The sequence below is a fragment of the Prionailurus bengalensis genome, chromosome A3 (assembly GCF_016509475.1).
Source record: "Prionailurus bengalensis isolate Pbe53 chromosome A3, Fcat_Pben_1.1_paternal_pri, whole genome shotgun sequence".
Classification (NCBI taxonomy): Eukaryota; Metazoa; Chordata; class Mammalia; order Carnivora; family Felidae; genus Prionailurus; species Prionailurus bengalensis.
In genome coordinates, this window is record NC_057354.1 from 140,212,038 (window position 1) to 140,235,190 (window position 23,153).

General features: G+C 52.7%; 1 protein-coding gene across 2 annotated transcripts; it reads left to right on the forward strand.

Annotated features, from left to right (window-relative positions):
• The first annotated feature begins 15,871 nt into the window (after positions 1–15,871).
• TMEM18 (transmembrane protein 18) lies at positions 15,872–21,839 on the forward strand. 2 transcript variants are annotated; one of them, XM_043604661.1, is made up of 5 exons: positions 15,872–16,004; positions 17,064–17,181; positions 18,774–18,828; positions 21,374–21,467; positions 21,557–21,839. In XM_043604661.1, the coding sequence occupies exons 1-5, from the start codon at positions 15,948–15,950 to the stop codon at positions 21,644–21,646; spliced, it is 414 nt and encodes a 137-aa protein (XP_043460596.1). In that variant the 5' UTR covers positions 15,872–15,947; the 3' UTR covers positions 21,647–21,839. The 2 variants fall into 2 exon arrangements, with proteins under 2 accessions (XP_043460596.1, XP_043460595.1); XM_043604660.1 differs by having other exon boundaries at positions 15,873–16,004; positions 17,061–17,181.
• The last annotated feature ends 1,314 nt before the right edge of the window (positions 21,840–23,153 follow it).

Genomic DNA, 23,153 nt, shown 5'->3' on the forward strand with positions numbered 1-23,153 from the left:
AGAGAACACCTGAGCTGGTACCACTCAGAATTCTAACCGAACGTGCTTTTTTATGCCACGGTGAATTCAAAGTAGATAGACGAGCCCCAGTTCATCGGTACTCTGGGTGAGAAGCAAGTGTAATGAAATCAAATAAGAAATCCTCCTCCCGAGTAAACAATGTGGATTCCACTAGGGAGGAGGGCGTAGCGGATTTCAGGGGAAAAGCAGCCTGGTCCTCCCCAGAAACGAGTGGAAGTGCGGGCTGAGGGGGATCGTGACTCACAGCTGCTGCTGCGGTCAGCGCCCCCATGACACGGCTGAAGGTTCCTGCTTAATGAAAACTCTTTCCAGCCGTGTGGGGGAGAGATTATTCGGATGGGCTGGACTCTGAAACTGATGAAATTGAATTCCGTATACATTTATGGAGGTTAAAGGAGATAAAAATATGCTCTCCTAAGTTATAGGGGACAGCGCAATTTCTAAATCAAGAGAAAGAGAAGTTCTTACCTTTCTCACGGCTCTGAAGTTCAGTTTTAGGTTCTCAGTAAAGGTAATTACAACACACGTTCACACTCAACATCCCATAGGTAAAAAAAAATATCACATGATAGGAAACAAAGTAAAAACAGACTTTGTGTAGGCTAGCGGAAAAGACACACCAAACCAATGTTTATTTTTTTAATTTATTAAAAAAAATTTTTTTTTAATGTTTATTCATTTTTGAGACAGAGGGAGACAGAGCACAAGTGGAGGAGGGGCAGAGAGAGAGGGAGACACAGAATCCGAAGCAGGCTGCGGGCTCTGAGCTGTCAGCACAGAACCCGACGCAGGGCTTGAACCCACGAACCGTGAGATCATGACCTGAGCCAACGTCGGACACCCAACCGACTGAGCCACCCAGGCGCCCCCAAACCAATGTTCATTTAACAAAAATGTTGCTTAAAATGTCGAGCTACCTCACGCAGCGTGAGATTTTTGAACGGTTTCATTTTGTGCACTGGTTTTATTTTATCTATATTTTAACAGCTGTCATTTTAGCGTCGTCCCAGTGAGACAGGACACCTGTAAGCCCAGGACGGAGCACACTCGGAAGAAACGCATCAATCCACTGGTGGATCTGATCCAACCACCAAGACAGCAGCAAACTGAGCAACCAGTGACAAGGTTTAGGTCTTGTTAGGGGGTTTTCCACAGCCAGGACTTACCCTGGAGCACATTACGTTTCAACACGGTGTCATTCAGTCACAGTTAAAGAAAAGGAAGAAGCCCTAAAAACACCTACCTGTAGCTCTTTCTTCTGGATGAAGTCAGTGTTCTCTGCGCACCCTGCGTACTTCTCCGCCTTCTCCTCTCCAGCCTCCTCCTGCTTGCTGACAGGCAGCAAGTCTTTTGACTTTTAGCTAAAGAAAGTACTGAATACTCACCACAAGATTTTAAGATGATCACGGAGTGTTTCACAAGGAAATCTTAATAGAAAAATAATGGAAACGAAGTTCAAAGTATATTCAAAAAATGAAAGGCAAATAAGAAAGGTAATAGTCTTGTTAAAATTCTAAATCGGAATAATATACTTTTAATTTTTTTATTTAAAGTTCTTTATTTTTGAGAGAGGGAGAGAGAAAGTGTGCAAGTGAGGGGAGGAGCACAGGGTGAGAGACAGAGGATCCCAAGCAGGCTCCGGGCTGTCAGCACAGAGCCCGACGCGGGGCTCAAACTCACGAACCATGAGATTGCGACTGGAGCGGAGATCAAGGGTCGGACGCTTAACCAACCGAGCCACCCAGGCGCCCCCGGAATAATACGTTTTTAAAGTTTTTACTTAAAGAAATAAATTAGTATCTACTCGTTCAGTCTGCACTCCTGCTGCCTTACCGTCTCCGTTTTCCACGTTTGATTGTGCTGTTTCCCCACCGTGTGGACGGACGGCTACGGCTGGAACATCTCCAGGTTACTTCGGGTTGCTCTCCCGCGTTAGCTACAGTTTCTTACCTCCAGGTGTAGTGTAGAGTGATCTTCTCTCCCAGGGAAAGGGATGGCCGCCGGGCTGGTGAGTTCTTTCTGCAGAGCCGAGTGTCACAGCCCAGTTCTAACCACAAGACACAGTGCCCTCTTTGCCCAGCGGGCTGAAACCTTTCATCTCACTCCTCATTTACACTTCCCCGCACAGCATCCACCGAATAGAAAAGCCTGTAAACTCTTAGGAAATCAACACATTTCAGTTGTTTGCACAAGTGAGGGGCTGGCGGTGTGCCCACAGGAAAGGTTCCCATGTCCACTATCCATCCGGAAAGATGCATCGTAACAGCAAACCCGAGCGAAAGACGGAGGAAATAATATTTGACATTTAAGCTCCAGGAACCAGGAAACGTAGCCCGTCTTCTCAGTCTCTGGGTGCCACGGGCCCTTTAGCTAAAGATGTAGACTTTTTCTGCAGAGAAACCGTATGTAAACAGGCTGAGAAAGAGACGTGTGAGCGATTTCCAGAGCTTCCTGGGCCTGCGGAGGCCCCCATGGGTGTCACCTGCACAAACCCTGTGGGTCACAAAAAGAGAAAGGTGTCTGCAATTGGCCTTTTGATTAACCGACCGATTCTTTCTGTCTAAATGTGTTGTTAATCTTTTCTGCCTCCACATAATCACATTCAAGCTGCTGTCGAAGGAAAACACACCGCCGTGCAGAATTACGTGCGGGTTCCTGGGTGGACGGGGTTGATGAGTGAAAACAAACCTTGTCTTCTGTTCACCGTTGATTTTGGTTCTAGGTTCGATAATACATTTGTCTTTTTATGATATTGCTTAGGATCTGTTGAAACTCAGCAGCTGTAATGACAAAATCTGTGATAACAAAAGTGTCACGTTTCTAGGTATTGATGTGATTTTAACACAATAATTGAAGAGAGTTAAGACGACCACGCCTGGATCGGGCCATCTGAAAGACTGAGGGGCCTCCAGTCTCCCACTGGCGCCAGAAGTTTCCATGAGCAGCGGCCAGGGCAGAGCAGGGACAGAGAACCAGAGGACAGCGGCACAGGGCTCGGGGGGCAGACACGGATGCCAGTGCCCAGGGTGACCGGGCCGGAACTGCCGGACTTTCTCCCCGAGACCGCTGCTGCCTTCTGTCACGGTGTGGACACACGGGGTCTCACCTTTAACCCATCACTTCTCTTTCCTCTTTCTCGGATTAAACTCTATTAACAAAGGAGTGTCTTGAAATTTTGTTCCTTTCTTCCTTCTGAGAATGTCTTTCAGGACTCGCTCCAAAAATAAGGACAACGATTCGGTGGGAAGAATGTTTGGAGACTCACAGAGGAGTAGAAAATCTCGTACTGGTGAATATTTCAAAACTGTGCGAAAGGAAAGCGTGTGTTTCTCTTCATGGGGACTTAGGTTAATTCGAATGCCGCAGATCAAGCTGTGTGTAACTGTTTCGGAAATCTGTCTCCCTTTCTCTCTCTTCTTCCCACCATCACCTACGAGTGAAGCCCTGGAGGCTTGTTTTTGGAGCAGGCGGTGGCGTGGCTCCATCAGCCTTCCGTGTATCCTGCGGCCCGAATCCAGACCTAAAGCAACCGTGGGCAAAGCTGCTTGTCCCCACCGCGGACTGCGCAGGAAAGAGGGAAGGGTCTCTGGAGAAAGGAGAACCCTAAGTGCAGCTTGCAAACGGGAGCAGCGGCCCAGCGGGAGGTGGCAGGGACAACGGGGCTGAAGGAACCCTCTCACACTGACGCTGTGTCCTGCTCGGGGGAGCCGACCCCGAAGCATAGAGACCCAAGGCTCGCGTCTGCAGGGAAACCAAACCGCAAAGGTGACAGATACATTCCAAATAACGCCCCGTGGCGGTCACGCTTTAAGTTCGCGTGTTTGCTTCTTGGCCTACGTCCATTGGTCCTGTGTAAAAAATACAGACTTGAGAATAAAATAAAATGGAAACTCGCACATGGCGTCCTCTGACGCCTTGGCGTTTCCGAAGGGGAAGCTTAAATGGACCCCCATGCCCTCTGCATGGGACACAGCACAAGTTATTCATAAAATGAGTCACTGAACTGATTTGGTCTCTAGGTTCCATAAAGCTATAAAATTGTCCGTATTACTGTATTTTACTTATTTTTTGACTTTTTATTTTTTAGAGAGAGTGCACGTGCAACTGGGGGAGGGGGGCAGAGGGAGACAGAGAGAATCCCAAGCAGGCTCCACATTTAGCACGGAGCCTGATGTGGGGCTCGATCCCACGACCCTGGGACCTGAGCTGAAACCGAGTCAGACGCTCAACTGAGCCACCCAGGTGCCCCTGCATTCTTGTGTTTTAAATAACATCTGCTAAGAAGGATAAACTTTAAGAGTGGCTCTGCTGTGTGAGATGCAAAACTAAGAAATGAAATCAAGGTATTCAGGGCATTCCCAACCCTTTTTTAAAAAAAAAATTTTTTTTAACGTTTTTATTTATTTTTGAGACAGAGAGAGACAGAGCACGAATGGGGGAGGGGCAGAGAGAGAGGGAGACACAGAATCGGAAACAGGCTCCAGGCTCCGAGCCGTCAGCCCAGAGCCCGACGCGGGGCTCGAACTCACGGGCTGCGAGATCGTGACCTGAGCCGAAGTCGGACGCTCAACCGACTGAGCCACCCAGGCGCCCCCCCCAAACCTTTTTATGTCTGTTTTTTTTCTTTATTTTTTCCCCACACCTTCTAAGTTTTTGCAGGAATAGTTCTTCTAGAAGTGGTCACTGTTGTCATACTTCATTTAACTCCCCGAATTAGGGGACCTTTCCAAATCCTCTGTTGTATTTTGCTGTGGCCCACAGGGTTCTGGACACTCAAAGCCTGTGTGTGTGTTCCCCACAGACATTTAAAGTCTTATGAAAAGTAAGCTGTGTTTACCCCCAACCAAGTTCATAAGGTTTTGCTCATTATTGTACTTATATTACTTAACTGAACTGAATATGAGGATTCATGATGTAAGCGGATTGCTTTGGAAAGGCTGGTAAACGTGAGTCTGTTGGGACTGATGAAAAAGCAAAAATTAATCAATGAATACATAACTTAGAAATATCCTGCGCATAGTTTTGCGAATTTCCTTAAAATCACACCCAACTTTAAATTGGAAATCTTCAAGATGCATTGTGGGTAATAAGCAAAAAGTGAGAAAGGCTGTTTTTTTTTTTTTAACGTTTATTTATTTTTGAGACAGAGAGAGACAGAGCATGAACGGGGGAGGGGCAGAGAGAGAGGGAGACAGAACCAGAAGCAGGCTCCAGGCTCCGAGCCATCAGCCTAGAGCCCGACACAGGGCTCGAACTCACGGACCGCGAGATTGTGACCTGAGCTGAAGTCGGACGCCCAACCGACTGAGCCACCCAGGAGCCCCTGTTTTTTTTTTTTTGTTTAATGTGTATTTATTTTTGAGAGAAAGAGACAGTGTGAGTGTGGGAGGAGCAGAGAGAGAGGGAGACACAGAATCGGAAGCAGGCTCCATTCTCCGAGCCATCAGCACTGGGCCCAATGCGGGGCTTGAACCCACGAGCCGTGAGATCCTGACCTGAGCCGAAGTCGGATGCTCAACTGACTTGAGCCCCCCAGGGGCCCCACAGAAAGGCTATTCTTAAGCATGGTCCAGAATCCATATCAAAGGACAGGTCCTGTACCCTCTTTTACTCATTGGCCACTCAGGTAGGTGGCTCCTGGCATTGAGGAGACAGGTGGGAAGAGGCATTGCAGTAACTGGGGGACCACTGTCCTCCCTCCATTCACTTATTTGTCAGGCAGAAAGAAGGCCTCACACTGGGCCGGAGGCAGGACCTTCAAGGCAGCGATCACAAACCCTCAAAACAATCAGCAAAAGACACCGTTCTCCACATTCGCTCACAAACGAAGACTCGGGCAACTAAAAACTAACAATCCCAAGGCCATGCAGCTAGTAGGGAAAACAAATCATACTAAAATCCAGTTCTCTCTGATTTAAATCCATTTTCTTTCCACTATTCCAGATGCTTACAAATTAGAGAGGACTGGACGGGGAAGCGTGTCCTTGGCCCTGTGTCGAACGCCCCGTGGTGGCCGTGACGGGCTGAGCTGTGTCTCCACAGATTCATATGGTGGGTCCCAACCCCCAGAGCCTCAAACGTGATGATATTTGAAGACATGGTCTTTAACTAAGGTAACATGAGCTCATCAGGGTGAGATCTAATCCACACAACTGGTGTCCTCATAAGAAGAGGTTTGAGCCCTGACACCACAGAGGGCAGACCAGGTGAGCACAGGCCCAGGAGAGAAGCCTCAGAGCAACCAGCCCCAACACCTTGACCTTGGACTCCAGCCTCCAACACTGTGAGACGATAAACTTGGGTCGTTCAATCCCCACGTCTGTACTATCACCACGGCAGCCGAGCTAACTCATGCCACGTGCAGAATGTTACCCAGAAAACCACCTGACGACCCTCAGGGAAGGACCAGATGTTCCACGCGAGGGCAACCATCATAAACTCTCAGTCCAAATGCCACAGGAGACCCCGATGTAAACTCGTCACCTTGCGTCAGGTTGTGGTTTCACACCACCGAGTAGGCGTCCCGTGTGCACCTGCTCCGTGTGCAGCCCGACCTCGGCAGTCTCCCAGTCAGCCCCTCCCAGAGGCTCCCCCCCACCTTGAGGCTCAGAAGGAATCACCTGCTGATTCTTGCTTAGAGTCATAAGCAGCCTTTGGACGGGCTTTTGTCTCTTTCTTTGGTACCAGGACAAGAGCAGACCCCCTGCTGAAGAGGTGAATGATTCTCTGGATGTCTCCGGGGCCCGTCAACGTGTGTGACGACTGCTCACGTGGAGGTGGAAATCCGTTTGACAACTGCATGCAAAGCTCTGTCGTAGTTGTCTAGAATCTTAGAAACAAGTTGGTGATGATGCCACGAGATCCTGAGCAGCACGGGAAGTGCACAGCTGTCACCCTGCTGGACCACTAGGGGACCGGCCACAGCATGGAGGCAGTGCTGCTCAGGCCCTGGGGCATGTCGCCATGGCAACACGGGGATGCCCCTGCCGGAGGTCCCCTTGTGGGGGCCAGGGTGCCGGGCTGGTGTGGGGCGGGGGCTGAGATCCCTGCTTCCACAACCCTACTGTAGTCCCCACGGGGAGCAGGAGCGTTGCCTTGGAAGCCCGGGACTTTTCCAACCCACCTCGACAGGTCAGGAGAGCAAATCTGCGTGTGAACATCCGGTGCCACGGAAGGAAAGTGGCCACAAGGTGGCGGGCCAACTCCTGTTCCCAAGCAGCTCTTTACTGAGGGAACCCTCTGTGCCCATCCCGGCAGCCCCACCACGGCTGAGAAGAAGGTGACCAGACAGCCCAAAACACCATTGCAAGCAGGTGAAAGAGCGGTCTGGAAGAGTTTGCTGAGACATGAATTCAGAGACTAGAAGGCTCCATCTGAGCAAGGGAATCAGGTATCGAGTCAATAGTTTATTACTTTCTTGGGAGAAAAATCATCTCCAAACACGAAGAATTCTCCATCTAGAAGAGGGAGGAAATTAGGTTTGATCTGACGGGGAAAACATCTAAGACAGTTTACACTGGAGAATCCTGTGTAAATCCTGACTGGCAGTCACTCTCCTCCCTGGAGTCTGCTGGCTCACTGCAAAATGGACAAGGTAGCAAACACATAGCACAGAACGGGGCTGGGGTGTCAGGGGCAGGAACTCCCGTCCCCTTCAAGGCTCTGTGAGCTGGGTGACAGTCAAATACATGAGGTAGGTCAACAGGAGAAAATCAAAATTAATGCCAAACATAACGGGAACCCACCCTGATGTGAAATTCCAAAGACAGTGAGGCAACCGGAAGCTTCCGTGAGCTCAGGGGAGGGAGAGGTGCTGGGACACAAAGAGGAGGAAGGACATTAGCAGGAAGGTGACAGGAGATGCTTGGGAATAAAGGTGCCCATTACGCAGGTGGGTTTCCTGGGTGAAGAGGAGCCTGTTAATAGTTCTCTTCCTGTAGGGCAGGCAGTTGAGGGGGAGGGGAAGAGCTTTTCCTGACTCTGCTGGGTTTTGATTGCCTTTAACTCCAAGTAGGCTTCGTGCCAAAGTGGCCCATTGGAGTGGTCTCGCCTCGGCCTCTACTGGAGCACCACTTAAAAGTGGTGTCAGGATAGGGGCGCCTGAGTGGCTCAGTTAAGCGTCCAACTTCCGCTCAGGTCATGATCTCACGGTTCGTGAGTTCGAGCCCCACATCACAGCTCTGGGCTGACAGCTCAGAGCCTGGAGCCCGCTTTGGACTCCGTGTCTCCCTCTGTCTGCCCCTCCCCTGCTTGCACTCTGTCTCTTGCATTGTCTCAAAAATAAATGAACATTAAGGAAAAAAAGTGTCAGGATAGCACTTCTGCGGGTAGTGGCCAAGCCTGCTGCTGTTACGACAGTGTCCTCAAGTTAAAACTGCAAACTGAACGAAATCTGGAAAGTGACCTCCTGAAGGCCTGGAGGACGATGGGACGCACAGACTGTGGGAGAGAATGGCAGCGCATGGGGGAAGAAGCAGGTTTCTCGTAGGGACTTTGGTTTTAGGGTAAGGCCTTCCCTGCTGGCAGGGAATCCTCAGTCTTCCCTGCCTGAACACACAGAGGACACATCCACGGAGTGATGGCTGCCCACAAGGAAGGAGGGATGCAGAGGCGGGCACCCCAAATTCAGTGCACGTGCCGTGCCCCAGGTTCTGGCTGGTGCCTGAGCTCTGCACAAAGCATGCTGCAAGCAGCCCGTCTAAGGATGATGAACCCGACTAAGAACTCAGCTTCTGCACAAAAGAGTTTGCAGCTTGTGGGGAAATAGGTTCAAGAATTCTTTATACTTACATAAATGGGTTAGAAAATCATGGGGCAGAAAGCCGCCACCACGGGGTGAAAGCGCCTGAGGTTAGCTAGCGAGACATTGTACGGGGATCATGAGTAACTTGTTGGATCACCTGCAGGAAATTACTTTCCCTCTGGTGCCAGTATGCTTTGACCACAAACTCCTCTTGCCCCTGCTTTGCTTCTTACACACATAGGTTAATGATTACTGTCTGATTGTTTTCTCCACGTTCGCGTGTGTAAGATCTTGTTTTCTTCACATTCGCCACGTGGGTAGCATCTAGTGAGCTCCATAAATCCAGAGACGAAACCCCTGTTCAGGCTCTTATCTTCTCCCAGACATTAGCCTCTCTTGTATGCAATTCTGCGTCTGCTCTCTTGCTGGACGAGAGAGAACTCCAGACTCATAGTCTTCAACAGCAGGTTGTCAAACTGATCTAATGCCTTTATTTAAGTCACTAATCTCTGGAAGAAATAACAGAACCCATATCTATGTTATGCACAATGTCCAATAGGTCCTACAAAACTACCCCAAAATCAAAGAAACAGGAAATGTGCCCTACACACCAGACTCCTCTGTTGTAGTTTGAGTTAACTGCTGTGTTTACATTTCACCGTGGAGATCAGGGCTCATCAAGCCCGGGGCCAGCTCTCATATACCCCATTTTGTACAGCCTGCAAACTAAGCATACCTCTGTAATCCTGGGACGTCTAGCATATACATTCGTCTGTCATCTCAGGAGAGAAGAGACAAAGAATAGGACAGGGATATTGGTGGGAATGGTGTCTGAAAAGTATAAATATTTGGTTAAAAACATATATAATTCAGAGGATTAAGTTTATTGAGCCAAAAGAAATACAAATACAGATAAAATGAATTTTAGGCACATCATCGTCCATCTGGTGAAACCAAGAGAAAATCCTCAAAACAGGAGTATGGCACAGTACCCACAGAAAACCTGCACACGGAAGGACAGCTGGTTCCGGTGAGAAGCTACGGCCGGAAGACAGCAGGGCTGCTCCAGAGCGCTCACGGAAAGACAAGGTCACGTGCAAAAATCAATGTGCCGCAAAAATAGCCTGTCAAACGAAGACCAAATGAAAGCATCCCCAGACAGAGAAAACTAAGGAAATAGCAACAGATCCATATGGCATGAAACGCTAAAGGAAATTCTTTAGCCTCAGAGAAAATGATACAGCACAAAAATGTGAATCTCCAGAAAGGGGTGAAGAGCTTTGGAAATGGTAAATGCTGGGCAAGTTTAAAAGACATTTCCTGTAGGTTTTGTAGATACATCTGATGCATTCTACTGTACTTTATCTTACTTTCTCCCAGTGTTTACGATGCATGTAGATAAGGTTGAGCCTCAGATAAAGTTCAGTGGTAGAGACTGTGTGTGTGTGAGGGCAGGGGGCCCGCACGGGACAGAGCCCAGCAGTAGGCACCCCCCAGGGCTGGCTGATGTTGGACAAAGGTGGAAAGGCAATCAAATGGGGGAAAGAAAGCATTTTTTAGTAAACAGTTCTGGAATAATTGCATATCAAGGAAAACATGAACTTGACCCTTCCTCATTCACCCATTTCACAGAAGTTAATTTGAGATGGCTCATCGACATTTAAAGTTTTAAGTGAAAATACAGGATCTTTGTGATATGAGGTAGGCAAACGTTTCTTAGGCCACAGAAAACAATGAACATGTTAAAAAATGATAAAGTAACTTTGCCAAAATTGAAAATATTTGTTCATTGAAGATTCTGTAAGACTACGAATAGACAAGCTCCTGATCAGGAGAAAACATTCACAAAACATAGATCTAATAAACAACTAGTGTGCAAAACATATTTTTTAATCTTATACCTAATAATAAAAAGGAAAAACAACCCAGTAAAAAATGGAGAAAATATTTAAATAGAAACTTTACCAAAGAAGATATATAAATTGCCAATAAGCATATGAACAAGAATTCACTTTTACTAGTTATCTGGGAGACGCAAGTTAAGACACAGCAAGTGTGGCGATGGCACCTCCAGCAGGACCAGCAGCAGGAGGGGGACCCTGGGGGGCGGGCTCCTGTCAGGAGAATCACGCTGAATGTACACCCAGCCTACCAGCCCATATCTCACTCTAGGTGTTTAACAAAACAAAAGGGAAAAGGATAAAGAATCAGGCAGTGGTGTGAACCTGTGAACACTGGGCTGGGTCACTCCCACCTTGACCCTGCAAAGAGCACCCTCTGTCCTCAGGCCTCCCCGCCCCCCGCAACCAGCCTGCGAGCCATCAACTCTCCCACTTGCTGGCCCAGCTGATCTCTCTTCTCACTGAGTCTTCGACGTGTCCCCAGTTTTGTTTTGTGTTTTAGAGTGAGAGCGTGAGTGGGGAAGGGGCAGAGAGAGGGAGGGAGAGAATCCCAAGCAGGCTCCCAGCTGTCAGTGCAGAGCCCGACACAGGGCTCGGTCTCATGAACCCCGAGATCATGACCTGAGCCGAAATCAGGTGTCAGATGCCTAACCGACTGAGCCCCCCGGATGCCCCTAGTTTATCATCTTAAAAGCTGGAGAAACAGCTAGTCGACAGAAGTAAAAATCAAAAGATGCTTTTGCCCCTCCTAATTTAAAAAGTCATTCTATGATTTGGCCACTGCTTTCATAACGATGTCAAGCAACGGGGAACATGAATGTAGACAGGAGGGTCTGCGGCCAAGGCTCAGGGCCATGCTTCCTGCTCTAGGTCCAGAGAATGTTGCTCTGCCAGAGGGAGAGGAGATTTCCACAACCTACAATCAAGAAAGTCCCAGCTAATAGGATCCCAGAGGTTGCATTTAAAGGGTGGAAAGGGGGCGCCTGGGTGGCTCGGTTGGTTAAGTGTCCGACTTCGGCTCAGGTCATGATCTCATGGTCCGTGAGTTCGAGCCCCGCGTCGGGCTCTGTGCTGACAGCTCAGAGCCTGGAGCCCGTTTCAGATTCTGTGTCTCCCTCTCTCTCTGCCCCTCCCCTGTTCATGCTCTGTCTCTCTCTGTCTCAAAAATAAATAAACGTTAAAAAAATAATTTTAAAGGGTGGAAAGGATGTAAGAAGCACAGGAAGGTGTGCTACTGTGCCCAGGAACTCATGGAGTGACAGCTGGAGGGTGGGGACGTCGTGCATCAAGCGCAGAGGACATTCGCCTGGGGGAGACCACACGCGTACTGAGGTTTCTGAAAAACATGAGTGGTTACCGACCACCGCCCTTGCACCCCCTGCCTTACGTATTTTCTGTTGCTGCTCTAACAAACTGCCCCAAACTTAGCAGCTTAACAAATGCATCTTACATTTTTGGGAGTCAAAACTCTGAAACGGGTCTCACTGGGTTGAAATCAAAGTGTTGGCAGGGCTGGTTCTGCTCGGAGTCTCCCGGGGAGATGATTCTGCTGCCTTCCAGCCTCCGGAGGCACCTGCGTGCCAGGCTCTTCTCCCCCCCCCCCCCCCCCCCCCCCCCCCCCGCACACTAGCCGTGGCCGGTTGCCTCGATCCCTACATGAAGGCAGCTGTGCAGTGACTGTAATCCCATGTGCCACCTACACTCCCCTCCTCTGTGTGAGGGAACACGCTCATCATTTCCAGAAACGAGGGTGGGGGCGTCTTTGGGATTCTAGAAGTAAATTGTGGTATAAAGTGGACGTTCAGGAAACGCAGAGTGGATGCATAGACAGAGGAGACACAGACGTGTAAATGGACACGGTGATTTCAAACACTGCCATCTAAATACAGATGTGGCATTGATAGCCTTACTGAGAAATAGTTTGAGAATATGTCCCTGCACATGGAGAAATACTGGCCTGTAAGAGTCAGGCCAGTCTCCACAGAGCACACACACTTACATTACCTGGTTAGTGTTCAAATTCCCTAATATTCTCACGAGACGCCTTTCACTTCAACCCAGAGCAAGAACTTACAGTTCCTTATATTCGTTAACAAATTCCATCCTTACCTGTGTCTGAGCACATGGTTTCCTCTGCCAGCAATGTTCTTTTCCTTCTACCCAGCTTACCAGAGGAGTCTCCACTCAATCTTCAGAGGTCAGCCCTGCACGTGCCCCCGCCTGGTGACGCTTCCTGCAGGCAGTTTCCTTCGGCACCATCACAGCACGCGTCTCCCATGGCGTGGACCGCCTTTTGGTCTGGTGGTGGTCCACCATCTGGCCAGGGCCTGCCCCATTAGCCAATGGCCAGGCTATGAATGACTAGACAAACGTCCCCTGAGTGTCCACTATGTGCCAGAAACCATTGTGGGAAATGCCTCCACACTTTCCATAAACCCAGAGCCAGCCACTGATGGCATGTGACAGATTTGCCATCGAGAGGCATCAGGCACACACATCAGAAGAGCCAAGAGGGAGGTTTAGACTAATGTCTGTGTCACCATGGGCCTCATCCCAGGACATCAGCAGAGCCTGGTCATCTGGCTCTGGCTTCTTACAGACGACCTGTTAGAGAGCACATCAAATACCCAAATACCATGTTCGTGTGGCCTAATTTTTAACCACGCTTTAGTGATCTTATCTGTTTTGGGTCGACAATATACAATCAAAAATACAGAGGGAAAATCCCCAAACATAACATTGCACTTGTGTGTTTACTACTAGCCAAGATAAAATTTTAAGAAATTCTACAGAAACCTCATGGGGCTCGAGGAACACAGTCCCTTCCATATGCTGTACAATGAGGCTTCCCAAACATGTTCTGGAAAACTGCTGCTTTAGTGCCTGCTGGCCCAGGAATAAGGTGGGGGTGGGAGGGGACGACTTCAACTAATAATGTGTCATTATGGATTCAATTTTCCCAAGAGAAGACAGTGCCTTAATTTGTTTCCTCAGCTCTTCCCTCCTTGTCTGCGGACACAAGAAGCCCTCCCGGGAGTGCGCCTGCATGCGTAGTCCTGAGGGTCTGCACACAAACACAGATTCCAGAAGATCTTCATCTCCAACGACTGAATGAGCTGTCGCTACAGATGTGTTCGGCGCTCTGGTCACAGACATTCTCACGGACAATGTACTAGGTATCAGATGTGCTGAGGGTGTCAAACAATCAGACAGATAAGACAGGACCAGGCCCTGGAGCGGCTCAGTCAGTGAGAAGGACAGAAACGCGCCAAACCAAGTAGCACAGTTTGGTGTGGTTGTGACCCATGTGGTCACCACTTCCCGAGCACTGAGGTAGGGACGCATCAGTGGAATACTGAAAATATCAAGTGAAGGTGAGATATAAAATTTGCTGGATTTAATCCGTAAGGCTTTCGTTGTCCATAATTATGGAGTTCTCGGAAGCCTGTCGTTAAGTGACTGCAAGTTTACACCTGCATTCTATGAGAGAAGAATCGATAAGAACAGATTCGGCTACCCCATAATGCTCGGGGAAAAAAACCAAACTATTTCTCCGTCTAAAATTAAATGGTGTAGAGTAAAGCCTCTCAGTTCAACAACTGTGAACACTCGAAAATTGATTTTGTTGAAAACATGGAAAAGGTGTTCAGGCTCCGCCAGCAGGACCGAGGCAAGGCGGCGTGCTGCCACCTGCTGGCGCCTGACTAAAATGCGATTCGACCGGGTCCCCGCAGGGGTCTGTTCCAGCCCCGCCCGCTGTAACTCCGGGGAAGGAGGGCCGGGGCGGAGGGCACACAGGGTCACCCCCTGGGGAGATGTAGTCCCAGAACCGGAACGGCAGCTCTGTGTTGAACACACTGCTAGGGATCCCACCTCCAGGATCACGATGCGAGTGGGATTTTGACTCGGTGCAGGGAAAACTGAGTGCCCCCTGACGATTCCGGGCAAAGGTTCGAAAGTGTCTGAAAAGGGAGCGCAGCGGCAGCGGAGCGGGGAGCAGGGAGAACACGTCAGAAGCAGGAGCACAGAGCGTTCAAAGCAGGCGGGACTTGGCCTAGCAGGTGTTCTTCGAGGTCTCTGGGCGGAGTGGAAAGCGTGGGGAGGAGGGCGCGGGAGCGTGCAGACCCCACGACCCTTGCGGCCGGGACCCGCGGGACCTGCGGGGTCACCGGACGCCGTTTCGGACGCTGCAGCAGCCCGGCTCAAACCGGAGCGCGGCCCTCGGGGTTCAGTGTCGGTTTGATCCGCCGCTCAGGAACGCACCTGCCGGGAAGCCATCTCCTCGCGTCCTTTGGCGCCGCCTGGCTCCCGCACGAGCCCCAGAGGCGGGGCCCCTGCGCACTGCGCGTCCTCGCTCCACTCCACCCAGACCGCGGGCACTGTCTCCGCACGTGGCAGTCCCGGCCCTGCGGGCACACGGTCGCCTTCCGGGTAGGTCCGCGGGCGGCCGCACACACACCCCGTCTCACCCGCTCCTGCTACCGCGTGCCCGCGCTCACCTATTAACCGCGGGTCCCGAGTCCGTCCCTGAGGCGCAGGGCTCTGGACACCCCGGTTAACGAACAGCGACCCGAATGCACCTGTAAGCGGAGGGTAGGCAGGGCGTCCCCAGGGCCTTCTCAACTGCGGTCGCCCACAGGCAGCATCCCCCTCACCCGGCTTGTTAGAAAGGTGGAACGTTCGGCACCCCCAGGTGTACTCAGACCCCACGTACATACGGGCCCAGGTGATGTGTGCGCACGCACAAGGTTATCTGCCAGAAAAAGTGGGTCCCTCCCAGACCCTGTCCCCCTCGGTTCCCCGGAAGCGCGGATACTCTCCCCTCGGTCCCCCGGGAGCGCGGGCACTGCCCCCTTCCCCTCGGTCCCCCGGACACTGTCCCCCTCGGTCCCCCGGGAGCGCGGACACCGTCCCCCCTCGGTCCCTCGGGGCCGGCGTCGGAAGCAGGCAGAGACGCCCACTCGCCCCCCGGTTCTCGAGAGCGCTACTGGGTTGAAGGTCTGAGAACTAAACACGCTCTCATACCCTCTCGCCTCTCGGCCCGCTTGGGAAAACACTCTGGGAGCGTAGTTACAATTTCAACATTAGATTTAAAGCCACAGAAAACCGCGAGATGTGGACCTGGCACCGGGCACGGGAGATATCGCGAGATAGCTGGGTCCGAGTAGATTTCGCGACAAGTGGAAATCCCGCGAGAGGGGACGCCGGAGGCGTTCCCTGTGGTAACCGACTGGGGTGGGGACAGGAGACGGTGGTGGTGAGGGTGGGCCTTTCCGGGGACGATGCCGTCCGCCTTCTCGGTCAGCTCTTTCCCCGTCAGCATTCCCGCCGTGATCACGGTAACTCGCTGCCTTTTTGGTCGCCAGCTTGGGTGATGGTTGGTGGGTGGGGGGTGGGGCAGTCCGGGTTCGCATCCGCCACGGACGCCGACGACACCGGATGGGGCGGGGGCGGGGCCTGGTGGTGGGCCGACCGGTCCTGGGCGGGGCCTGGTGGTGGGCGGGACGCTTCGGGGCGGACCTGGCTGGGACTTTTGGGCGGCCCTGGGCTCTAGGTGTGGACGCACCGCGGGTAGAGGTGGTGGGGGGACCGCTCCCCCAGCGCAGTGGGAGCTCCAGGTGCTGCTCTTGCGCTGTTCTGGCCACCCCCCCCCCCTCGCTCCCTTCCCTTTGCCCCCTCCGCAAATTGATGGGGACCGGTAGCTTGTGGGCAGTTTACCCTCCGGGGCGTGCAGAAGCGGCAGGGGACACTTAGTCCTGAGGGCTCTGCAGTGTCCTGATGCAGTTCCCGGCCTGGTTTGCTGGGGGCGGGGCTAAGGGCAGGGCTTGGGGGTGAGCTTGCAGGGGAGATCTAGACGAAGGGTAAATCCGAGCATGGTTGGGGGGGGGATACGAGCATCTGGAGGTGCGGACATGCCCACCCTCCGGTTGAGGAGACCCGACATGCCAGGGCTATTTGGCGGCCTGACAGAAAGGTCGGAGGAAATCTAGCAAATTGGGATGGCTCAGATTTCCCAAGGCCTTGAGTGCTAGTCTCAGGAACTCTGTTCCTGCTTGTCCTGGGACGATGATCCTTAGAAGCCTTAAAACGTGATTTTATTCAGGCCGCAGAAGGGGAAATCCGTGGTGCCCCAGTTCTGCGTGCTCAGACATTAAAGCAGTGACATTTCTCTTTAATGTCTGCGGGTGGCTGCGGAGTCGTTCCGTCTCCCTCCCCCCCTTCCTTCCCCAACACCTGCTTCTGGGAGGCCTGTGGGGGAAGGGCCCTGGACGCCCCGCCCAGCAGCCCCAGGAGCGCTGGCAGTGAGGGACCGCCGGCCCCCCTGACCCAGGAGACGCGACGCCTGGCCCCCGCGTGAGTTGACCGTGATGAGTTTCTAGCGATGTGTCTTGCAGCAGACGGACTGGGCGGAGCCGTGGCTCCTGGGGCTGGCCGTCTTCCATGTGCTGTGTCTGCTGCTCACGTGTCTCTCAGCCCAGAGGTATAAACTGCAGGTCGGGCATTTCCTGTGCTTAGGTGAGTAGAACGCACGAATTCTGTGACCCAGATTGCCGTGTGACGTGACCAGGTGCAGGGTGGGACGCGTCAGTAAGAGAGCGTCCTCGGGAGAGAGGGAAGCGGTGCGTTGGCGTTGCGGAAGTCGTCCCGCAGCGCAAGGGATGAGCGGAGGCCCTGCTTCCTGCCGCCACGTGCTGTCACGGGCGCCTCTGGGCCCGCACGAGGTGGTGGGCAGCACCGGCTCCGCGACGCAGTTTCGGACGGAGGTGCGTTGCTGCCGCCCGTGATCCGGACGAGGCGGCAAACCAGCGGAGCTCCGGGACGGGGTCTCGTGCGAGGTGCGGGGGCAGCGCGTAGACCTGGGTGTGCAGGGCCTGCAGGAGGGAGCCACCAGCAGGGGTGCGGCGCGAGGGCCCCAGTGAACTCCCTGCCGCGAGGACAGCTTGTGCACGGGCCCTGGGGCGGGTCCCTGGGAGAAAGACGCCGGCCTGATCACGGGAGCGGACATGTGAGGAAAACTTGGCAACTCAAGAACCGTGTTGGGTTTCTTATTTTTGAGGGTGAAGAGGGGAGGACTTTGCACACGTGGGGGCAACAGACAGACAGTGTTCTACGTGTGTGTACATCCTCTGTGATTCCTTTGACTCTCAGACCCGCACAGATTGATTTTATTCAGGGCGGTGTTATTTGCCACATTTTTACAAGTGAGACACGGAGGGGCTCCCTGCCCCCCAGGTCACTCAGCCCCTGGGTGGCACCGCCGAGATTCATTACCTGGTCAGCTGGCAGAGAAGGCGTCATTCCGCCGCCTTCGGTGTCTCAGCCTTTCCCCCCCTTTTCTCCTTTTCCCTTGGCTTTCTTGATGTGCCTCGTTGGGTCCAATCCGGAGGGAGGAGTCCAGAGGTTCTAAAGCCGTGGTGTCTTCCGTTTTGTGACTTGGGTCAAGGACGGGAAGGTTTTCCCCATTTTAATTTACCTGAGAACTGAAAGCATCAGACTTTGCGGTTTGCCGCGTCCCGCCGTGGAGTTTTCACGCAGGAACGGTGGCAGCACGCGGTGCTGAGCGAGCTCCGGGTCCGGGGTCGAGTAGCCGTGTGCTTCTGCGTCCCGGGCTCCGGGAGGGTCGCGGTCTCTACTCGGGTAGGCTCGGGGGGCATCGGGATACCTGCTGCGGCCGCCAGAACCTCTGGGCCTGTCTCTAGCCGGCTGTCCCGTGTGTCCCCGCGGGGTGGCAGTGTGACGGTGGAAGACACCTGGCCTCGCAGCTCTGGGCGTTCTGTGACCGGGTCACCGTGACCGGGTCGTGTCGGAGCACGGGCGCAGGCACACGTGTGCGCACGTGGTTTGCAGGGGCAGACCTGCTTCCGGTCTCTGTGCACTGAGACCTTCCCGTGTTTCCGTCAAGGGGAGGTGTCCTGCCTGTAGTGTGCAAGCGTTACAGTCTTACCTCACACTGTGTCTTACCTCACACTGTGTCCACCTCTCCTCAAATTCTTGCTCTTCTCTTACGTTTATGTTAAATACAGCATCGTAAACAGCATGTTTAATTCTGTAAAGATTGGTGATCAGTCGCCATCCGGATCCTGACACGTGGTTTCTCTCTCTTCCAGTGATTCTAGTTTATTGTGCCGAGTACATCAACGAAGTAGCAGCAATGAACTGGAGGTAGGCCGACGCCCTGTGCGTGTTGACCGTACTGGGGAGTGGCACTCTAGAGTGGTCTGTGCAGTGGGAGCATTGCACGCCGACCACAAGACTCCGGGAGCCGCAAGAGAAAACAAGTCGCTGAAGGCCCCGGGGGCCCAAGTGCTTCTGCTCCGACAGGTTTAGGTCAGAGGAACGGCTTATCAGACAGTTTAGGATTTGAAGATTGGTCGATACGGTTCATGACAGCGGGCGACAGTTCAGGGGGCTGTTTGAGGTAGCTCTATTTGCAGAGTAGAGAAAGTGGCATTTTAGAGAGAATTCGGTCCATGCCTGGTCAGGGCGGTGGGTGATGTGCTCTGAGACCTCTCTGCCCTCCCTGGACCTGCCGTGTCCTCGAGGCCTCGGGATGTCCTCCTGGCATAAACCCCCGGCCGTCCTCCAGTGACCGCAGCTCCACCCCCTTGCCTGTGGCCTCCCTGGAGCCCCACCTCCTCCCTCTCCACCACGGCTCCTGCCAGCCTCTGTTCCCCGGGGTGTGGAGACCCGCGGGGCATCACCAGCCGTCACTGCCCTCTGCTTGTCCTCTGCCCCCGTTTCCGGCTCTCACATCATCCTGCCTGACTGTCAGGCCCTGTGTCTGGGTGCAGCTCAGCACCGGCACCCACACGTGTGAGCGAGACACAGCTGTGCAAACCGAGGGGCTTCATCTGGGACCCTCACACGTGTGTCTAGATGTGGCTTTCAAACAACGGTCCACAGGCCCTATCTGGCCCACTGGTTTTACGTGGCCTGTGAGCTAAAAATGGTCTTGATATTTCTAAGTGCTAAAACATTTACATTTCTTCAGTGTGAAAGAAAAAAAAGAAAAACTACTAGACTCTCAGCAAAAAGGGGTTGAAGACCTTGCCTCTTGGCCTGCGAAGCATGAATGTGTGCCATTTGGCGCTTTCCAGGAGGTTGCGGAAAGCCACCCTAGGTGACCGTGCACGTTCCATCCCACCTGCGTTACACCTGCTGTCTCTCCAGCCCCTACACGTCCTTGCTCGTCGGGTCCTGAGGACCTGGAAGAAGCCTGTGCCTTCAGGGAATGGCTCTGGCCCCAGCACCTGCTCCTGGCTCCCCTCTGAACCCATCTCCTCAGCCAGACGTACTGAGAACATCCCCACTTTTCAATGTGAAACAGGGCCCCTTGGGCCTCCCCCGTCTGAACCCTTCACGATGAGACTTGGAAGATGGTCACCGTCCCCTTGGGCCCGCTCCCCACCTTGTAGCGGAAACGCTGTTGTTCATGACAGGGTGGGGCGCGTGGGGCCTGGCCCACCGCCAGTCCGCGGGTTACTTGACCTCAGCCTGCCTCCCCCTGAACCACCTGCTCGCGGGTTTCCAGGACACCAGGCTGCCAGTCTCCTCTCTCAGGACGTCCCTCCTCCCGCTCTCTGCCTTCCTCCTGTGCGAGGGCAGCCGCCCCAGCCGCCGGAGGTCTGATGACCATCAGGAGGGCAGCGCTTCACACTCGGCCCCCATCCAGAGCTGACCCCAGGCACGGTGCTCCACTCTGTACTGGCGCTTCTCCTCCCGGTGACTTTGGCCAGAGACCTCACTCGCCATGCAGATTCCTCCCGAGGTCCTTGACCTTGGAAACAAACCACGAGCGCGGCTCTGTCCCTCACCTTCGGTGCCCGCCCCCATGCCTCCCGAGCGGTGGCCTGCTTCCCCAGGCGCCAGCCCCTCCTCGACCTAGGCCTCGGCACAGCCACGGCAGCCACGGCCACAGGCTGGCCACGGCTGGGCCCTGGTGGCTCCCCCGGGTCCCTGCTGGAGTGTCGGGAGCCTTCCCGCAGCCCACGTGCAACTCCATGCTCCTTGGCTTCATTTTTCTCCGGAACATCAGTCACACGAGTGCGTTTTGAGTGTCGTCTTACCCGAACCGTCTCCCCTATAGTGTAAGCTCTAAGCTCTGCCTCCCCTGTTCTCAGCCGTGACGCCAGGGCTGCTGGCCGGCTCCTCCGTGACTGTCACCGAGCTAACGGGTTGTTAGGTGCTTTATAAACGGTCGTCCTGCATGTCACTGGTGGCCGCAGACGAGCCCCAGGATACAACCGGCCTCTGCCTAGGGGCAGCTTGAGGGACTCAGCCTGCTGGTGAGAGTTCGAGCAGAGAGCCGGCTGGCACCGTCTCAGAGTAGCTCTGGAGCGCGTGCAGCGCGTGACGCCTTCTGGCCCACGGAAGGCACAGCACGTCCCAGGTGACGTCAAACTCGCCATTAACCAGAGCGCACGAGTGTTTACTTTGCCCGGCAAATCCGAGGGTTGATTGCTGTTGCCCCCACCGCCCTCTTCCCCAGGCCCCGGGGCTCCTGCCTTCTTCGCCGCGGGCCCGCTGCACGTTCCCTGATGGGGCCCAGTAGGAGCGAGCTGGGAAGGGCTGAGGGTGGGTTCGGTTGTGGGGCAGGCGGTGGAGCCTTAGTCGACGTAAGAGGCTCTCCAGGAGCTTTACGTTAGGGAATATCACTAAGGACGTTGTTCCGTTGTCCCAAGTAACTTTTAATTTCTTCCTGAAACAGGTCATTTTCAAAATACCAGTATTTCGATTCACGGGGGATGTTCATTTCTCTAGTGTTTTCAGCACCGCTGCTGCTCAATGCCATGATCATTGTGGTATGTGTGTTACAGCTTTCTGAGTTCTAGTGTTGTTGATGGATGTGTGTTTTCCAATTCTAAATGTGTCTCAAAATCATTGTTTTTAGATTATGTGGGTCCGAAAGACTTTGAATGTAATGACTGACCTGAAAACGTTACAGGAGAAGAGAAGAGGAAGGAAGAGAAAAGAAGAATAACACTGGAACAGTTGTGTTGGTTTTCTTATGGACGTTGTTTTCCTCTGTTGTCGTGTCAAGGGTTAAAGTGCGCATCGGAGGCGTCCTTACTCGGCCACTCACGTTTGTGCAGAGGGTTCTTTTATCGTGACATCCGTGTTGTAGGACACACTTTAAAACTGGTTTTTAAAATAAACACTAGTCTCCTGTTCCATCTGGGTGTTGGTTAGCCCTGGATCGACCCAGGATGTCGGCGTCTTCCTGTTAAAGTGTGTAAATCAGTAGTGTCTGTGCATAGTTCGCCGAGTTGTCACCTGTACGATTAGTATTCATTGTAAAGCGTTGAAGCAACGTACACACTTTGAAGCGAATGATAAACGGTGCTGTCCGTGCAACGGCACCATCACCCCCTGCATGCGCTGCTTCCCAGGCTGCGGCCCAGCTGGTTCTCCGCGGAGGGGATGTGGCAAAGCTGGTGACATTCTGGGTTGTCACTGGAGGGCTGGAGCCCAGGGTGGTCCCGAGCTAGGGATGATCTGACCCGGCACGTTAGCAGTGCCAGGATTGAGAAGCCCTGGGCCGGAGCAGTCTGTACGTGAGACCCTGGGAGCACGGTCCTGAAAAGAGTCAGGCTTGTGAGCGCAGGCAGCCAAGGCCCAGGAGGCGAGGCTTCTGTGAAGGGCACACAGTTGGCCCCGGGGCAGAGAAAGTTCGGGGCTGCTTTGTGTTCTCACAGGAGTTCTAGGAGTTAACGGTACAAAGGCCTTCAAGTCAGGGCTCCATGGAAAGGTTTTCAGGATGCGGGATTAGAAGTAGAAATATTCAGTGACTGTTTAGCTGTTCCAGCTAATAGGTTTTTACAATGATGACAAGATTATAGTCCTTCCTAAATTTCACTTTTTAAAAGTGTGGGTGCTCAGGAATGTGCTAGCACTTGTGTTAGAACAGGTGCACCGGGGCGCCTGGGTGGCGCAGTCGGTTAAGCGTCCGACTTCAGCCAGGTCACGATCTCGTGGTCCGTGAGTTTGAGCCCCGCGTCAGGCTCTGGGCTGATGGCTCAGAGCCTGGAACCTGTTTCCGATTCTGTGTCTCCCTCTCTCTCTGCCCCTCCCCCGTTCATGCTCTGTCTCTCTCTGTCCCAAAAATAAATAAACGTTGAAAAAAAAAATTATAAAAAAAAAAAGAAAAAAAAAAGAACAGGTGCACCATTACCTCTTAGCATCTCCTTTGCAGACTGTCGCTCAGGCCTCTTGGTCCTTCCGTAGCTGGAGGGCGACAGGTGAGTAGAGATCCAGGTTTTTAAAAGTGCAGGGTCCAGTATAGGAAATGCTGCTGGCTCTTGATTTGGGTTTGAAAAAAATTGTGAATAGTTGTCTTAATTTTAACAAGGTTTTTCCCTCTAAACGAAACATATTCTTTAAATTAAAAAAAAAAAGTCTATCTGACATTTATATTTAGCAGCTTAAAAGGTGACACTCTGATAGTTTTTATTTTTATTAAAAATTTCTTTTAACGTTTATTTATTTTT

Bases quoted from the DNA above. Each gene is read 5' to 3' on its own strand.
- TMEM18 (XM_043604660.1), top strand. From the start codon at position 15,948: ATGCCGTCCGCCTTCTCGGTCAGCTCTTTCCCCGTCAGCATTCCCGCC. The intron at 16,005-17,060 runs GTAACTCGCTGC...TGTGTCTTGCAG, and splicing joins GCATTCCCGCCGTGATCACG to CAGACGGACTGGGCGGAGCC. The intron at 21,468-21,556 runs GTATGTGTGTTA...CATTGTTTTTAG, and splicing joins TCAATGCCATGATCATTGTG to ATTATGTGGGTCCGAAAGAC.